This window comes from Peromyscus leucopus, chromosome 14 (assembly GCF_004664715.2).
Source record: "Peromyscus leucopus breed LL Stock chromosome 14, UCI_PerLeu_2.1, whole genome shotgun sequence".
Lineage (NCBI taxonomy): Eukaryota > Metazoa > Chordata > Mammalia > Rodentia > Cricetidae > Peromyscus > Peromyscus leucopus.
Genome location: NC_051075.1, coordinates 47,093,702 through 47,108,623, shown reverse-complemented (window position 1 = coordinate 47,108,623; position 14,922 = coordinate 47,093,702). Strand labels below are relative to the sequence as shown.

The window sequence follows — 14,922 nt, the reverse complement described above, 5'->3', positions numbered from 1 at the left end:
CTGTTTTGGGGGGATTGAGGGGCTTAATTATTTGTTGGGCCCTTAATACGCGTTTTAAACTTTGGTTTAAAACTCTAGTTTTAAATGCTTCTGGTGTTTTTACTTCAGTTTACACATAAGGATACTCGGAGGCACTAAGCTGAAAACCGAGCAAACTAGCCAAGGATGGAGCCCGCATTCGGTCCAGACATCTGAGTTTAGATTCCAAAAGCGTGGCAGTCCCTAAACTTGCCTAGATCCCTAACTGCTCCGAAGCGGAGGGAGAGACATCAAGAGGTGGAAAACCTCATGCAGAACGCACTAATAAAACAGGGCAGCTTCCAAGCATCACCCACCCCTGAGAAAGTCGGAAGCCCAGGACCCAAGCCGAGGTTCCAGGGACGAGCCCTGACGGGAAGCAGAGGGCGTGCCCGGTACCCAGGACTCTCTGCCACCCGGTATCAACATCCACAGGCCCGGAGAGAAGGTACGAGATAATGAGCACACCCACTTCCCCACAACTGCCCCCCTCGGAAAACTCCAGTACCAGGTCAGCAGCATCGAACTTTCAAACTTTCCCCCACCCTCACACAATTACCCGCGAAAAGCGCGCACTTTTGGCAACAACTGGAGTGCTGGTTGGTCGGTACTCTGCCAACTCATCCAATCAGAAGCAGGCAAAAGTTCAGGTTGACCCCGCTGCGCTCTGGGAATTGTAGTTCATACTCTCAGCCTAGCCTCTTAATCCAATTAAATTTCTCCGTTGTAGTGATTATCAAAATCGAGGGGGAAGAACCTCTCAAGACGAGTGTGAAGCAGGGAAAACCTTGCCTGGAAATTCTTTTCCTTATTGAATCGAATTTTAAGTTACTTTCTGGGCCAAAGAAACGTCTTTTGGGGGCTGAGGAGTTGGAGAAAGGATGGGCTATCTGCTTATTTCAGTTTTGGAAAGAGAGCTTAGTGTTCGTTTTGCTTTGCACTTTGAAGCTAACTGAAGCTTCTCAAACTAAAATATACATTAAAAAACTACTGAGTGTAGTTGAAAAAGAAATAAAGGAAATCAAGTAGGTTTAATAGTAAAGCATTCGCGGTAAGAAAAACAAGAACTGTCTTGATTACTGAATTTGTGAAAAGCCTTTGCTCACGCTTTGCTTTCGATTGCAAAACTCTTCTGTGTCGACCTCGGTCTTCTGATTTATACATAATTGTATGTTATAATATATAATATATGCATGATAGTTATGTATAAATGAATATATATCCCAAGTAGATGGAATAATGATGCAGGAGGATCCAGGACTCCTGTAGACATCCCCAGCATCTGTCACTGGCTGGCACTGAGATAGTGGCGGGGCTGTGGAACACAGCTATTCCCGGCCTCAATTCCCCCGAAATGCGGAACTAAAGGTGTTGCCAGGAGAAGCAATCATGATTAGGAAGGTTCCTCAGCCCGGCAGCTAGCGGACTTAACTCTCACGTAGCTTCACCACAGCGACCCGGTGCTGTCACGTGACTCGAATAACTACGGTACTTTATTTGCATCTTCCTTCTCCTAAGCCAATAGGAGTGGCGCTCTCATTCGTCATCCCAGCCCCTTCCACCACTCTTCGCAATGGGACCTGTCACCTGACTGGGCTCAAACATGGCTGCCCTGGAAGCTAAAATGCTTTTGACTCCCGGAGCAGGTGAGTGTAAAGCGCAGGGAAGACGGCAAGGGTGCTGTCCACGACCCCGCTAGGGGGAGCATCCCTGTCCCCCAGCCTCCCGGCTCTCCCGTTCAGTCCCAGATTGATCTCCTGATCTTTAATCCTCTGCCTTAACAGAAGGCTCAAACCAAAGGAGTGCTCATCCTTACCGACAAAGCACCCACCTAGAAATTTGTCACCCGACTGGCAAAATGTTTAGGAGCGAATGCGGAAGTAAATTTATGTGTCTGCGCTCCAGGCTAACACAAATATTAAGATTATTATGTACTGGGTCCGCGTTAGGAGATGGGATCCACCCCTTTAGAGAAAGAGACGGATCTCAAGAGGAGTTAGTAACAGGTCAAATTAAACCCAAAACAATAATTAGAAAAGTAAGTTCTGCCTTTTTCTTTCGGGCTAGTAGCTGGTGGTTTATCCAAACAGTTTCGTTTCTTCTCAGCTGGTGTCTTGTTTCTAGGAGGTACTCCTCGCACGAGAAAATTAAAAATGTATTCCGCCTAAGGCCTCTCTTTCTACCTCCCTGCACTCTGTGCTGGGAAAATGAGTTACCCATTTGGAAAAGAGGAAACCGCTACCGAGGAGCAGCTTTTTGAATTTTTCTGTGAGTGTCTGCGGAGGGGCGACTGGGAGCTGGCACAGGCATGTGTACCTCAGCTACACAAGGGACAAGGGGACATCCCCAAAAAGGTGGAAGACATACTACAGGCGCTGGTGCAGTGTCCCGCTCTGCTAAGGTAAGCGACCTCCCTTCTTACCAGGATCTCAGAGAGGAAGACACAATGTTCAGTATTTGGACTCTGGTCTTTATGCCCCCAGTCAACTACTCAATTAAAAATTTAGCAAAACTAGCCAGGCGATAGTGGTGCATGCCTTTAATCCCAGCACTCGGGAGGCAGAGGCAGGCGGATCTCTGTGAGTTCGAGGCCAGCCTGGGCTACAGAGTGAGTTCCAGGAAAGGAGCAAAGATACACAGAGAAACCCTGTCTCAAAAAAAAAAAAAAAAGGAGAGAGAGAGACAGAAATTTAGCACAAGTAGACTAGTTTTATCTCTGTAATAATTTTACATTTAATACACTCCACTGGCCTTGGATTACCCTCTAGAGCTGAGTTTAAGTCTGGCTACGAAAAGGTTTCTGAAATCACTCCTTGTTTATTATCAACAGAAGATGCTGTAACCGCATGACAAAAGACAAACCTACCCTCTCCTCTTGCTTACAAGAGTGATGTGCTGTTGCTTTACCAAAGGACTGAAAGGGCATTAACTTAAAACTTTGTATTTTGAAATAAGTGTAGACCCACAAAAAGTTGAAAAATAATCGCGTTCAGGGTACCCCTTTTTCCAGCTTCCCCAGTTGTGACCTCTCATCCTGCTGTAGTAAAATATCAAAATCAGGAAATTGACCTCAGTTCATTAACTACAGTAAAGATCTTACTTGATTTTTTACCATTTTTAACTCTATATTTGCTTTTTACTTGTAATTCTGTGCAGTTTTACCCATATGAGGCTTGAGGTAACCCCACTGTAATATAAATACAGAAGTACTCACCACTACATATGAATTCTCTCACTCCTTGCTCTTATGCTCTCTATTTACACTACGGCCCCTCCTTGCCTCTTGGTAGCCACAGTTCTCCGTTCTAGATCTTTACATTCTTAGCAGCGCTGTGAACTGGTGTCATAGCAGCCAAATGTACTGTTATTTTGTTCCTTCCGTTATAAGCCTGTGGAATCATTGGATTAGCACATAAAAACCAGAGAAGCAGATCACTCTTCCGTTGTTTTTTCCCCTAAATTTGGGTCCCAGGCTGTTACTCCCCAACAACAGACTTCAAAGTAAGGCTTATGAATTCCTATAACTATATAGTTACAAATGAATTTCTATGAACTCCTTTTATCCTTTTGTATTTGGTTAATTTTTGGTATTCAGAAGTACACTTAGGGGCTGGGTATGGTAGTTTAACCCATGCATCCCAACTGAGGCAGGAGGATTGCTATGAGTTCAAGACCAGCCTGAGCTATGCAGTATGAGTCCCTGTCTCAAAACAGTGAGTGGCGGATGTATTTCAAATGGACTGTGACTTTCTCTGTAGGAGTATTCCTACAAATAAGACTGAGCCAGGTATTCTGAGACTGTGGTTGTAGGTCCGGACACTCTGGAGGCAGACACAGAGGAGAATCACCTGAGCCCGGAGTTCCAGCCCAAGAACACTCCAGCTGGGAAGATAAAATACAGTTGGATAAGGTGGTCCAGACATTAGTGGAAGCTGGAAGTTACAGGGTTCTGTTTTGTTGAACTGTTCCTTTCACTTGAGAATTTCTCATGAGGACTTGCCTGTTCAGGTTTAAAATAGACTGAACTGAAAACTGAAATAAAATCTCAAATCACAAAAGAGAAAGGGTCAGGTGAAACTCCTCTCTTACTAAATCTTTCTTTTCCTTTTCAGATGCGGGCCAGATATCAATCCTCAAAGATTAGCCTGGCTCTGGCTTCTCGTACTGGAAAAATGGTTGAACCAAGAAAAAGTACGTGGGTTTACATTTAAATTTTTCCCTGAGGCCAGGACAGAGAAGAACTTAGGAGTTAGGTTTTTCCTCCTGTTACTTCCTTTATTTCGTGGTTGATTGTGGTCTTTCTCAGTATCGACTGTGGAAATGATTTGCTTATTAATTTACCCTGGTACCTTAGCATGTAATATCATTAGGAGTAATAGTATTTTGTTAAATATCTCTAGAAGTCTTGCTCTTGAAGAGAATTTTGTGGAGTTCAGTGACTATGCCAAGACGGGTGGGGTGGGAGGCACACACACACACACACACACACACACACACACACACACACGGAATATTTGACTCAAGAAAATGACTCCAGCAGCAAAGCCAGAGATGAAACCAAGATCTGACCCTACCCCAAACCCTGTCCATTTTTCCACTTCAGCATTTTATTTAGCCTACATGGACTTCAAAGTAAGAAATTCAAATTTTAAATGTCCACCATTTTTTCCTTGTGTTTATTGCTTTCATTCATCAGAATTAACTTTTTGTTTAGTTCCAATTTTTGCACATTTATCCCTCCCATAACTCTACCAAAAATTCCTGATCTAAATGTATCTTTTGTTGTTGTTGTTTTTCAAGACGGGGTTTCTCTGTGCAGCCCTGGCGGTTCTGGAACTCACTCTGTAGACCAAGCTGGCCTCGAACTCACAGAGATCTGCCTGCCTCTGCCTCCCTGGTACTGGGATCAAAGGTGTGTGCCACCACTACTGTATCGTTTAGAAAGACATTTAGTTGGTTGTCTAGCAAAAAGAAATTACAGAAAGACTAGCAGAAAGAGCAAGTAAGAGAAGCAGAACTGTAAAATAATGAAACCTGGGATAAATAAGAGTCAGCACTAAAGAGAGAAAAAGGTAACAAAAATGAGGTAAAGCAGAAAAGAAAGAGAAAGAAGATTCACTAGCATCTTAGAAGGGAGGAGGACGGAGAGGCTTTGTTACTGAATAAGGATCTCCCTATTACAAACACAAATCCTTTTGAACTAACTGACCTTTCCTCTGGGGGGAGAGGTCTGCTGGCTTGCTTACTTGTGACCTCATTGGCTGCTTATTCTCTGGAAGGTTGCTCAACAACATCAGGTGGTGGATTTCACTTCCCTGGCTCCTTAGGCCAGACGGGGAGTTGTTCTTGTTTTGGCCAATATCAGACAGATTACATAGTCCTTAAAGCTCCAGTGATTCGCTTCTTTAAACAGTGCTAGGACTAGTTGTGTTGTTTGGCGAACCATAAACTGTTTTGTGAGGACCAGGACTTCGGGTGCACTTGGGAGTGTACTACAGAGCCAGTTGTGCGTCGTGCTCTGGACACACAGAGCTGCTTGCTCTCACAGGCTCCCACTGCCTGCCAAGGGCTGCCTTCTAGTTGTTAGGTGAAGCGGTCCTGCTCTTTTCCTTTCCTTCATTCACTTTTATCTTGTGTCTCTTTATCTTGCAGTGGTTTAGGCTTACATGTGTAAGCATGTGTATAAAGGTTTAGCTACAGAGATGTTTGCTGATAAGCCGCTGCTAAGAGAGGAAAGCTAGAAATCACCCTCATGTCCATGGTACACAGGCCTGGTTAATAAATGGAAGCATATCTATATGCCGCTGTTCAAAATTATGTGGAAAATGAATTTTTGTTTGTTTGGTTGGTTGGTTGGTTGGTTTTTTGAGATAGGGTTTCTCTGTGTAGTTTTGGTGCTTTGTCCTGGATGTGGCTCTGTAAACCAGGCTGGCCTCAAACTCACAGAGATCCGCCTGGCTCTGCCTCCCAAGTGCTGGGATTAAAGGTGTACACCACCACTGCCCAGCCTAGTGATATATTTTTAATCTAGAAAAATTAAAAAATATAACTATGTAAACTATAATATAAGTATAATATATAAAACTTAAAATCAACAAAGGAGAAGTATGACTAATGACACTGAAAATTTATTTACCAAGCCGGGCGGTGGTGGCACACGCCTTTAATCCCAGCACTTGGGAGGCAGAGCCAGGCGGATCTCTGTGAGTTCAAGGCCAGCCTGGTCTACAGAGTGAGTTCCAGACAGGTTCCAAAAAGCTATAGAGAAACCCTGTCTCAAAACAAAACAAAAAACCTAAAAAAAAAAAAAAAAAGAAAAAAATATCTCTTTTTAAAATTTTTATGTTTGGAACGATTATAAAATACTCTTTAATTATTTCACTTCCAGTAAGGATTATTGTTTAAAACATATGGCTTCAACCAGGCAGTGGTGGCACATGGGAGGCAGAGACAGGTGGATCTCTGTGAGTTTGGGGCCAGCCTGCTCTACAAAGTAAGTTCCAGGACAGCCAGAGCTGTTACACAGAGAAACCCTAGCTCCAAAAAAAACCAACCAAACAAACAAACCAAAACAAAAAAAAAAAACACATAGCTTCATGCCACTGGTTTCTTTGAACTGGAAATGAAATACAGCACCCTCTACCAGGCATGCATGCTAAATAGACATTGGATTCTTCCCTTTCGTTTTGTTTTGTTTTGTTTTTCAACAACTGGTATACAAAGGATAGTGAACACCAGAAGCACGGTTGGATTAAAGAGGATTATGAGGGCATGCCCTCCAAGGCTTTCCTGTAGCTGTTTTGCCCACAGCAACAAAAATTCTTGATGAAAAAAATGAGTGATTTTTCAAAAAGAGGGAGTCAGGTTATGGTGTCGGTCTCATCCCAGCAGGAGGAAAACAGGGCAAGAGGACCTAAGTACAGGACCAGCCTGGGCTACCAGGCAAGACCGTGTCTCCAAACAGAGAAAGAGGAAAAGAAAGGCCACATGAAATGAACAAAGCTTGGGGTTTAATCAGTGTGCGCGCGCGCGCGCGCGCACACACGCGCGCGCAGAGCACTCAGCTCACACAAAACAGTGGAAAATCAACATCAGGTTAATTAGGTCTCTTCCTGCCTCTCCTTGTTTGTTTGTTTGTTTGTTTGTTTTGGGTTTTGTTGTTGTTTGGTTGGTCGGTTTGGTTTTTTGGGGGGAGTTTGTTTTTTGAGACAAAGTCTTTCAGTGAACCCGACACTCATCAGTTTGGCTACACTGGCTGGCCAGAAAGCTCCCAGAACCCTCTTGTGCTGGGATTATACACATTTAACCCTAGATATTTATTGTTGTTCTTTGGTTTGTTATTGTGTTGTTGTGATGTTTCTGTTTATGTATATAGGTGTACATATGTCTGTGCATCTTAACAACTGAGCCATTTCTCCAGTCCAGGTATTGGGTTTTTGTTTTTTGTTTTGTTTTGTTTTGAGAGACAGGGTCTCACTATAGCTCTGCCTGACCTAGAACTCACTATGTAGACCATACTGGCCTTGAACTCACAGAGGTCTGCCTGCCTCTGCCTCCCAAGTACTGGGACTAAAGGCAGGTGCTGGGATTAATGGTATATACCACCACTCCCAGCCCCCCCCTTTTTTTTCAAATGTGGGTGCTAGGGATCTGAACTCAGGTCCTCATGCTTGTGGGGAAATCACTTTTCGAACTGAGCCATCTTTCCAAGCCCCTGCATGTTAATTTAAAGAATGTTCAAGTTTAGCCAACTTTATTTCCAAAGGAAAGCATCTAAAAACATGGCCAGGAGGACTGGAGAGATGACTCAGAGATTAAGAGCACTGGCTGCTCTTCCAGGGGACCTAGGTTCAATTCCCAGTACCCACATGGCAGCTCACAACCATCTGTATCTCCAGTCTCAGGGGATCTGATTGCTCTTCTGGCCTCTGCAGGCATCAGACTTGCACATGGTGCACAGACATACATAAATCACCCATATACATAAAAATAAAAATTAATCTTGTAAAAAAAAATTGTATCTAGGGGGTAATGACTAAAGGTACTTGATCCTAGAGAAATTGCAGAAATAAGAGCAACTAAAGAGGAACTGTATTTGTTAAGCAAAGCATGTACCTGACCTCTATAATTGCTTATTATTCCTCTAGAAATCACTTTCTGCTGTTTTTCGGAGAAAACTTGAGTTTCTTCTTTTGTCTGAAGACCTCCACGATGACATTCCAGAGAACATCCTCAAGGTAAGAGAGCCTGAGGGCCATCTGCAGTCACTGAACAAGGTCAACTTTCAGGGCCATAGAGGAGACAGGTCTCTTAAGACGCTGGCTGTCCTTTGTTTTCAGAGAAGCAATAGACAGGCCCCTCCAAGGGGAGTTTAGAGTGAGTATAACTTGCCTGGTTTTAGAATTCTGGAAGCAGATTGCCCATACTGATCATCACTCAATTGTTCTTTGCATTTCACCTAGACGGAACTCATTGCTTGGGTTTAAGATTTTTGAATTGTTGACCAGTAGATGATAGAGAGCTTGAGGGAAGAAAGGAACTAATATTTGATGGACTTGTCTTCTATAACAGACACACTAATGTTTTGTAGCTAATCATTACAACAACTTTCTAGGGGCAGATTCCAGCTAAATGTTGTCTTTGTCTAATTAAGCATGATTGTATATGCCAGTAATCAAGAATTTGAGGCGAGCCTGAGCTACATAGTAAAAACCTGTCCCTATTGCCACCACCAGAAAAAAGTTAGCAATCAATGGATAGATAATATATAAATATAGTTATCTATATCTGTAGATAGATATCTTTATCTATAGAGAGATATAGATAACTATATCATCTATCAGATTGCTAGCTTTTTTCTATAGAGAGATATAGATAACTATATCTATATAGAAATATAGATACACACACACACACATGTATCAGTTGCTTCTTAGGTGCTTAAGACTCAATACTTCATTTATTTATTTTAACTCTTGTTAGCATCAAACCCAGGGTCTTACACATTCTAGACAGTCACTCTGTCCTTGATCCACACCCCAGCCCATTATTTGTTTTCTTAAGACCCTGCTTCCAGATAAGACATATAGGACTCATCTAAGAACTGACTTGCATTAGTTCAAGGGCTCATAGACTAGCAATTAATAAAAAGCCATCCCTGAACAGCATCTACAGATGTGGGAAACAGTGCACATCCTCGTGCCCCTTTCTTCTTCAGTCTGCCCATACAAGCAGACTATAGAGAATCATGCTTTTAACAGTCTAGTTGAGGAGGTAGACTCCATACCTAATTGAGCTAATACATCGGAGACATATTTTTAATGAACCATACGGTACTCATTTAATTGTTCGAAGGTGTGTGGATTAAAAACATTAAGCGAGTGTCTCTGATGTCTGTTGCTAAAACTAAATTTGTACCACAGGCTGGGTAGTTTGTAAAACAGATGTGTTTAGTTCATGGTTTGGACACTGGGAAGAATAACATAGCACTGGTGTCTGCCCGGCATCTGGAAGAGCCTCCTTGCTGCACCATAACATGGCAGAGGGCATCACAAAGGGAGAGCGCACAGGTGTGCCAACCCGGGGGTCTCTCTTCTTACAAAGCTGCTCATGTCATGGGAATTGGCCTTGAGATTAGATGCCATCTCATCTTAACTCTCGTCCAAAGGCTCAGTCTCTAAATACTAACATGTGAAGTTGGGGATTAAGTTTCCAGCACATGAACTACTTTGTTGTTGTTTGTTTGAGACAGTGTCTTGTCACACAGCCCAGTCTGGCCACACAGTCTCAGCCTCTCAAGTGCTGGGATTCCAGGTATGTGCTACATGCCTGGCTACTGACATGTGAACTTTTAAGGTGCACAGTCACACCATAGCAGAAGGGTTTTATGAGAGGACAAAAAATGGACTATACCTTAAAACATGGACAGAATTCAGATCAGTAGTTAAAAGCTGATCTGTAGTATTCTTTCAAAAATAAATTGATTTGCCAGGTGGTGGTGGCGCACACCTTTAATCCCAGCACTCGGGAGGCAGAGGCAGGCAGATCTCTGTGAGTTCGAGGCCAGCCTGGTCTACAGAGTGAGTTCCAGGAAAGGTGCCAAAGCTGCATAGAGAAACCTTGTCTCGAAGAACCAAAAATAAATAGATAGATAGATAGGTAGGTAGGTAGATAGATAAGTTGATTTGCTTTTAAGTGTGCATAATGCCTACATAGAGAAACCCTGTCTCAAAAATAAATAAATAAATAAATAAATAAATAAATAAATAAATAAATAAATAAATTGATTTGCTTTTAGGTGTGCATAATGCCTCACCCACCTAGTCTATAAATGTATAGTCTTAATTTAGGTCACCAATATACACTTTGAGGAGAGTGGGGTGGGACTTGGGTAACTGAGCTAATCGTTTTTAACCTCAGTCTCATCAGTAAGATGGGAATAACTATAGTATCTTCCTCTGGAGATTATCATAATGGTTGATTTGGTTCTTCCGTGAAGAGCCTTGAACAGTGGCTAGCTATGCACATGCCTGTAGAAATGTTTGTTACTGCTGCCCGAGCCGTCAAGCACACAAGTCATAACCATGTTGATGGCCACTACAATCCCCGTCTTCATTCTCCTCCCAGGAGCTGTATGAAACCTTAGCCCAAAGCCCAGGAGGCAGTACACCTGACAGAAGCCAGAGGTGGGAGAGTGGGGCCCCTCAGCTCAGCCCTGAAGCCGTCTCCGTGCTCTGGAATCTTCTCAAGCAAGCCCCTCAGCTCGCCCAGGCCCTGCTGGAGCTCCTGCTTGAGGATCACCACAGCGCCAGCCTCTGTCCCAGTCCTCTGCAGAAGACACTGCTGGGCCTCATTCGAAAGGGACTGCAGACCCTCCGGGACCCCGCCCCTCAGCCGCCTGGGGTGGCCGACGCTGTCTGTGGAGCCCTGCGGGCTCTGTGTTGCACTCTTGAGCCCCCGGAGAGTGAATGGCGTGTCCTGTGTGAGGAACTGCTGGAGACCTGCAGGGCTGAGGGCAGTCCCCTGCAGGAGGAACGTCTGCTTGGTTGCCTGTTGCACAAGGCCGGACGGAGCCTACTGTCCCTCTACGGCCAAGCCTATGCAGAGAAGGTGGCGGAAAGGCCACCAAAGGCCACACTTCCAGGAAAAGGTGTGTTCCTTTGGCTGTTTCTCCTTGTGCTTCAGTAAATTCCAGTGTGCCCTCTGAAGTTCTGGACTAGTATTGTACCTGCTTATTGTCCAAGACAGGAGAGGCTAAGCAAAACCACATAGCCTGTTTTATTGTTAGTGTTGTTTGTTTGTTTGTTGTTTGTTTACATCAGAGCTTAAGAAAAGAACAGGAACAGAAAAAAGCTTTGCAGAAGCTACTAAGAGGAATGAAGCATCTTTAAGATAAAGTCCAAACAGTTGGGTTTAACTTTTACAAGAGTCTACTCTTGGGCTAGAAAGATAGCACCAGCCCAGTGATCTGAGTTCGAGCCCCGTAACCCACATAAAAGTGGAAGGAAAGAATGGACCCCATAATATGCACAGGCACACACACAATATAAAAATAACAATAATAAATTTTAAGCAAATAAATACAAGCGCCTAGTCTCAGATTGGTTGGTTTTCAGTGTGGACTGTAGCATGAGAAAAAGGAGCTCTTTGTTTCCTAGTAACCATCCTGATGGGCTGTTCAGTCTCCCCAGATCATCGGGATCCTGAGCGGGCAATGCTGGCCCTGTTCTCCACTCCCGACCCAGCCGATGCTTGGAAAATGGCCTTTTTCTACTGCCTGAGTAACAACAAACACTTCCTGGAGCAGATCCTGGTAAGTCAGGCTTGACTACTGTCCGTCATAGAAGAATCCAGAACCTCCCTGGGCTGTTTCGGTTTTCTGGTTTCTCTCCCACTCATGTATCTGGCGCCTGCCATCTAATCAGTGACAGATCAACTGGTTGTCATCCCCAAGTCCCTAGGGTGAGAGGGACGTGTGAGAACACCCAGTTCCAGTCATAACTGATGCTGCAGTCACCTCATGTGGAACCTTTGGTAGGAAGGAAATACACCGACTATGTGTCAGCTCTCTGGGGATGTAGAAAGCAGAGGCCACGGCAGCAGTACAAGGCCTAACTGGCAGGGAAATTTAATTACTCTAACTCTTGCCTTCCAAACTGCAACTGAACCTCATTTACTTCAAAAGATAGTTGTGAATCCCAACTTGTAGGTTGTGTGCTATGCTAAGAGACCGGATTACTACAGAAGTCAGTCCTTCACTTCAAAATGCTTAGAATGTTGTGCTTTGGTGAACATTTCTTTTTATGTAACCAACTACCCTAAGGAAACTGGAACTCATTCTTTCAAGTTCGGGTAATCAGGTGACCTTTGGCTTACAGGTAACAGCGCTAACCCTGTTGAAAGAGGAAGACTTCCCAAGCCTTGGACGCCTGCTTGATAGAGAATTCAGGCCTCTCAGTCACCTGCTCGTACTCCTGGGCTGGACACACTGCCAGAGCCTTGAATCAGCTAAACAATTACTCCAAACCCTCTACAGGACCCAGGTAACTCATTCAGCACCTCGGGGTGCTCCAGAACCGAATGCCAAGGGGCTTTGGGCCTAGAAGAGTTGAGAGTCTCACAGTCAGCTACAGTACCTGATGCCTGAGTCAGCTTTTGTTTCTTCTACACCGACTAGGACCAAGGCCATGACGAGCTTCTCAGGGATGCCTGTGAAGGATTGTGGGCTCATTTAGAGGTCCTGGAGTGGTGTGTACAGCAAAGCAGGTATGTCCCTGTCAAGTCGTTACCATACCTGGGGCACACTCAACCCTGTGCTCTATTTCAGAAAAAAAAAAAATTGATAATGTTGAAATGACTGTTCCATCCGTTAAACCAGGGATTGGAGGAAACATGAGTAATGATTAGCTTCCATCTGTGACCATCACGTCACAGCCAAAGGATAATTTGGCGTCTGAAAGAACAACAGCTCACCATCACTAGGCATGTACTATAGGCCAGGCCTTGTTCTAAGCCCCGTACAACATTCCGGTGAAGTAGATACAGACGCGATTCTTGCTTTGAATGTGGGATGCTAAGGGCCACTCATGGTGTCTCACACTTTTAATCTCAGCACCTGGGGGACAGAGGCAGGGGAGTTGACAGCCAGCCTGGTCTACAGAGCGAGTGCCAGGCCAGCCAAGGTTCCGTAGTGAGACCTTTCGTAGCCTAGATCTGAGTTTCCGTTTTGTTCCTTCTGCTTCTCACCAGTGCTTCAGAAAGTATCAGGAGGAGTGAGTAGAAAGCCTGTTTCAGAGCTACAGAGAGAATAGACTTTAGGATCTTGGAATCTTCGGACCCTTCGTAGACTCCACTGGTCAGAAAGGCCCTTCCTAGATCCTTTCTAGACAAGCAGCTAACTTGAGTTATATAATTCCTTCAAGGATAAATGTTACCTTTTATCCTAGACCTAGTAAAATATAGTTTGAGAAAGTGAAACTTGGAATATTATAGGCCAGAGAAGAAGGTCAAGAGGAAACAGTTGTCTCTCTGCAGGGCAGTAATAAAAACTGCCTTCCTGTCCATCCTTCCAACTTTCTGTTTCAGCAGCCTCATACCAAAGAGACAGCTCTTATGTCACTTACATGGCGGAGACAGTCACTCAGTGCTCTACTCTCTCCATCACCTGACCAACCTTCCAGCCCTCGGAGAGGAAGAAGTCCTCAAGCTCTTACAGAAGGTGCCAGCTAAGGACCTCCAGCGAGAACATGGTGAGTTGGCCATAGTGTCCTCACAGTGTGTCCCACAGGTCAGGGACCTTTCTCAGGTGAGAGCAGATGTTTCCAGTAGGGAGATGTTGTTTTGATTTGCTTTTCAAAAGGACAAGCCACAAACCGGTGTTTCCACATTCCTTTTTTTTTTTTTCCTTTTCTCCCTACCCCACCTCCAGAAAGATAGGCAACTTGTTTGGCAAATTTCCTAGAAGAACTAGAATTCTGATTCCCACCTACAAGTATCAAAGGCTTCCAATGATGTATTTGACATTTGGCCATGTAAATCCATTGAGATATACCTGGAGCTTGGGACTTGACTTTGAAAAAGGGCCATGTAACAGTAACAGGACCATGGCTGGGGTCCAAACCATATGGAGTGTAAGCTAGCGCCCAGGTAATGGAGGCCATGCATCATATAGAAGGAAGACCGGTGTAGAAAAGCAAAGAGGACAGCTGGTACTGACTAGGGGAGAGGCCTGGGAAGTTGCAGGTCAGACGCACAGGACGCTAAGAACTACAGATCAACCCCCTTTCCCTCAGCCGTGCTTGCTGCTCCTGCCTGAAAAGGTGACCTGTGACGTTCTGCCTGTTTCTCGGCTTCAGGTACCCAGGATGCCTCAGTCCCTGAGCACCTGAGCCAGTGTCAGAGCCTGACCCTCTACCAGGGCTTCTGTGCCATGAAGTATGCCGTCTACGCCCTCTGTGTGAACTCACATCAGCACGCTCAATGCCAGGACTGCAGAGACGGCGCCTCCGAGGACCTGGCCGTGGTGGAGCCAGGCAGTGATTGCCTCCCCTCCGCAGGTACAGAGCTTCCCTGTCCCTGGTTCATGCAGACACCTTCCCCCGTGACCGCTCTGTGTGGTCACCATTCCCTTCTAGGATGGAGCGCCCTTGATTTGAAAGCACACAGGAATGATCTTACCCTCTGCATCAAAGGGACCTGCTTACATCTTAACGGATCTTACTCTGATCATCTGGCATAGTATTTGCCAAATGTTTCCCTTTGTGTAGCTAGACACCACGGGAAGAATAGCATTCCGGGGGCTGGAGAGATATAGCACTAGCTCAGGAGGCAGAGGCAGCTGGATCTCTGAGATTGAGGCCAGCCTGGTCTACAGAGTGAGTTCCAGGACAGCCAGGGCTACACAGA

General features: G+C 44.7%; 1 protein-coding gene across 3 annotated transcripts in view; it reads left to right on the top strand.

Moving 5' to 3' along the window:
• Window positions 1-1,579: 1,579 nt before the first annotated feature.
• The window catches only part of Zfyve26 (zinc finger FYVE-type containing 26), a 65,878-nt gene continuing 52,535 nt past the window's right edge, over window positions 1,580-14,922 (top strand). Inside the window, exons 1-10 of one of the 3 annotated variants that reach the window (XM_037210674.1) lie at window positions 1,580-1,664; window positions 2,143-2,419; window positions 4,131-4,209; window positions 8,166-8,255; window positions 10,645-11,167; window positions 11,700-11,830; window positions 12,396-12,560; window positions 12,695-12,783; window positions 13,606-13,766; window positions 14,367-14,573. In XM_037210674.1, coding sequence (XP_037066569.1) covers window positions 2,226-2,419; window positions 4,131-4,209; window positions 8,166-8,255; window positions 10,645-11,167; window positions 11,700-11,830; window positions 12,396-12,560; window positions 12,695-12,783; window positions 13,606-13,766; window positions 14,367-14,573 — 1,639 coding nt within the window. In that variant the 5' untranslated portion in view covers window positions 1,580-1,664; window positions 2,143-2,225. Of the gene's footprint in view, window positions 1,665-2,142; window positions 2,420-4,130; window positions 4,210-8,165; window positions 8,256-10,644; window positions 11,168-11,699; window positions 11,831-12,395; window positions 12,561-12,694; window positions 12,784-13,602; window positions 13,767-14,366; window positions 14,574-14,922 lie in introns of all 3 variants that reach the window. The other 2 variants (XM_037210675.1, XM_037210673.1) reach the window with 2 other exon arrangements.